Genomic DNA, 2,386 nt, shown 5'->3' with positions numbered 1-2,386 from the left:
TTTTGTATTTTTGGTAGAGACAGGGTTTCACCGTATTGGTCAGGCTGGTCTCAAACTCCTGACCTCAGGTGATCCACCCGCTTTGTCCTCCCAAAATGCCGAGATTACAGGCCTGAGTGCCCGCACCTGGCTGGGACTGTGCGTTATGGATTTTCAAATGAATGAAATGAGTATTTCTTGAGTGTTGACCATGTGAAACCCCCGGCACCGTGTCATGTGCTGGTTATGCACACATGATATTCTGTTTCATCCCCAGACGGCCCCGTGAGGTGAGTACCAATATTATCACATCTTAAGTAAGAGGACACTGAGTCTCAGAAAGGCAAAGTCAGTGTCCCTGGTGCACCCAGCTAGTGGGGGCTGGGGTGGGTGTGAAGGGGCCAGAAGCTTCCCAATAAGTGCCTGAAGGGCAAGGCTGGGGCATTTGTAGTTCGCGGCTCTACCACTGTGTCTAGGTCAGACCTAGGAATGCCGCAGGTGTTGCATAAATGTTCATCAGTCCAGGCTGGACCGCTCATGCCCAACTAAGTGCGTAACCTGGTCTGGGTGATCTCTAGCCTGCATTCTTTGCCCTACACCTGTTGTGCGGAAACGTACTCCCAACATGCTGTAAATCCTCTCATTCTTATCTAACCATGTGACACCCGTTCTGGGCCAGCAAAGATGATCCCGAATACTTAGGACTCTGGCCTTTCCTGCCACATGGCTACTGACCCCACCCCCTGGGCTTGGAGGGCTCTAGGACCCAGCAACCTCCGCAGGGTGAAGAATGTGTGAGGTCCTGACCTCCAGTCGTCTGCCCTCGTTTCCTCCTCCCATTCCCTCTTCTCTCTCCTACCTCCTTTTCTCTCCCTTCTCCCCTCTCTTCATCCTTCCTCTTCCTTTGGCTCCCTGCCTCTGCTTCCCTCCTCTCCTGTCCTTTCCCATCCCCTCCCCTCTCAGCCCCCATCCCGGAGCCTGGAGTTGCGGAGGCAGCTGCAGGAGAAGCAGGCCTCCTACCGGTGCAAGCTGCAGGCCTACCTGGAGGGCCAGCAGCGGAAGGCCCAGCTTGTGCAGCGGCTGCAGAGCAAGGTCAGGGCCACCCACTCCTGCTCCTGCCCTCCCACCTGTTCACTTTGCCCCGCCCCAACACCTGGGGCTCACCATCGGCTCCCCATCCCCAGATACTCCAGTACAAGAAGAGGTGTTCAGAGCTGGAGCAGCAGCTTCTGGAGAGATCTAGAGAGCTGGAGCAGCAGCGGCTGAGGGTGGGTGCCAGTGTGGGGCAGGGGCAGGCCCTGCCCTCCACCTGCCCAGCCTGATGCTTTAACCTCTCTCCCACCCAGGACACAGAGCACAGCCAAGGCCTGGAGAGGGCGCTCATCCGGCTGGAGGAGGAGCCGCAGAGGTGAGGGCGCAACAGGGAGGGCCGGGGCTGGCAGGATGGCCCCCTGCACGAGCGCCTACTGATCCCTTGTGCCCCATTCAGGAGTGCCAGCCTGGCCCAGGTGAATGCCATGCTCCGAGAACATCTGGACCAGGCAGGCTCCGCCAACCAGGCTCTGAGTGAGGACATACGAAAGGTGACCAGCGACTGGACACGCAGGCGCAAGGAGCTGGAGCAGCGGGAGGCGGCATGGAGGCTCGAGGAGGAGGTGGGCTTGGGGGTGCAGGGAGGCCAGCTTGACCCAAGGGGAAGGGGCACTGCAGAGGAGGGAGGACTCAGAAGCCTGGAGAGGGAGAGGAAGCACTGTCCAAGGGAGCATGTTAGCAGAAGTAAATAGCCGTCATCACAATAGCTGGTCTTTATCGATGTGTAGCCATGTACCATGTGCATGGTGTGCATTGACCTTTATTCCTCGTGATAACTGCATGTGGTAGGTGCTATCATCCTCCTCATTTTAAAGAGAGGTTAAGGCCAGTCGCAGTGGCTCACGCCTGTAATCCCAGCACTTTGAGAGGCTGAGGCAGGCGGATCACTTGAGGTCAGGAGTTCGAGACCAGTATGGCCAACATGGTGAAACCCCGTCTCTACTAAAAATACAAAAATTAGCCGGGCGTGGTGGTGCACACCTGTAATCCTAGCTGTTTGGGAGGCTGAGAGATCGTGCCACCTCACTCCATCCTGGGCAACAGAGCAAGACTCTGTCTCAAAATAAATAAATAAATAAAGAGAGGTTAAGCAACCTGCCCACAGTCATGCAACTGGCTGCTGGGATTTAAAGCTAGGTCCCTTGCATTTTTGCCCTTCGTTGCTGCCTCTTGCAGCCAAAAGAGGACTTGAAACCCAGGTCCCTGTGCAGGAGGGAGCCATGAGGCTTGGGAGGCTGAGCGTGGCCGCTGCGACACAGCTCTGTGCACAGACCCACAGGAAGACCCACTCCCTGAACGACGGTGCCTCCCGGGA

General features: G+C 56.9%; 1 protein-coding gene across 1 annotated transcript; it reads left to right on the top strand.

The window, feature by feature from the left end:
- The first annotated feature begins 233 nt into the window (after positions 1-233).
- LOC116813784 (rootletin-like) lies at positions 234-2,386 on the top strand. Its single transcript, XM_058443668.1, has 5 exons — positions 234-264; positions 779-1,071; positions 1,164-1,247; positions 1,326-1,387; positions 1,469-2,386. Exons 1-5 carry the CDS (start codon positions 234-236, stop codon positions 1,761-1,763), a joined length of 765 nt encoding a protein of 254 aa, XP_058299651.1. The 3' UTR covers positions 1,764-2,386.

This window comes from Hylobates moloch, unplaced genomic scaffold (genome assembly GCF_009828535.3).
Source record: "Hylobates moloch isolate HMO894 unplaced genomic scaffold, HMol_V3 SCAFFOLD_9, whole genome shotgun sequence".
NCBI lineage: Eukaryota > Metazoa > Chordata > Mammalia > Primates > Hylobatidae > Hylobates > Hylobates moloch.
This window is presented reverse-complemented; position numbering and strand designations above follow the sequence as displayed.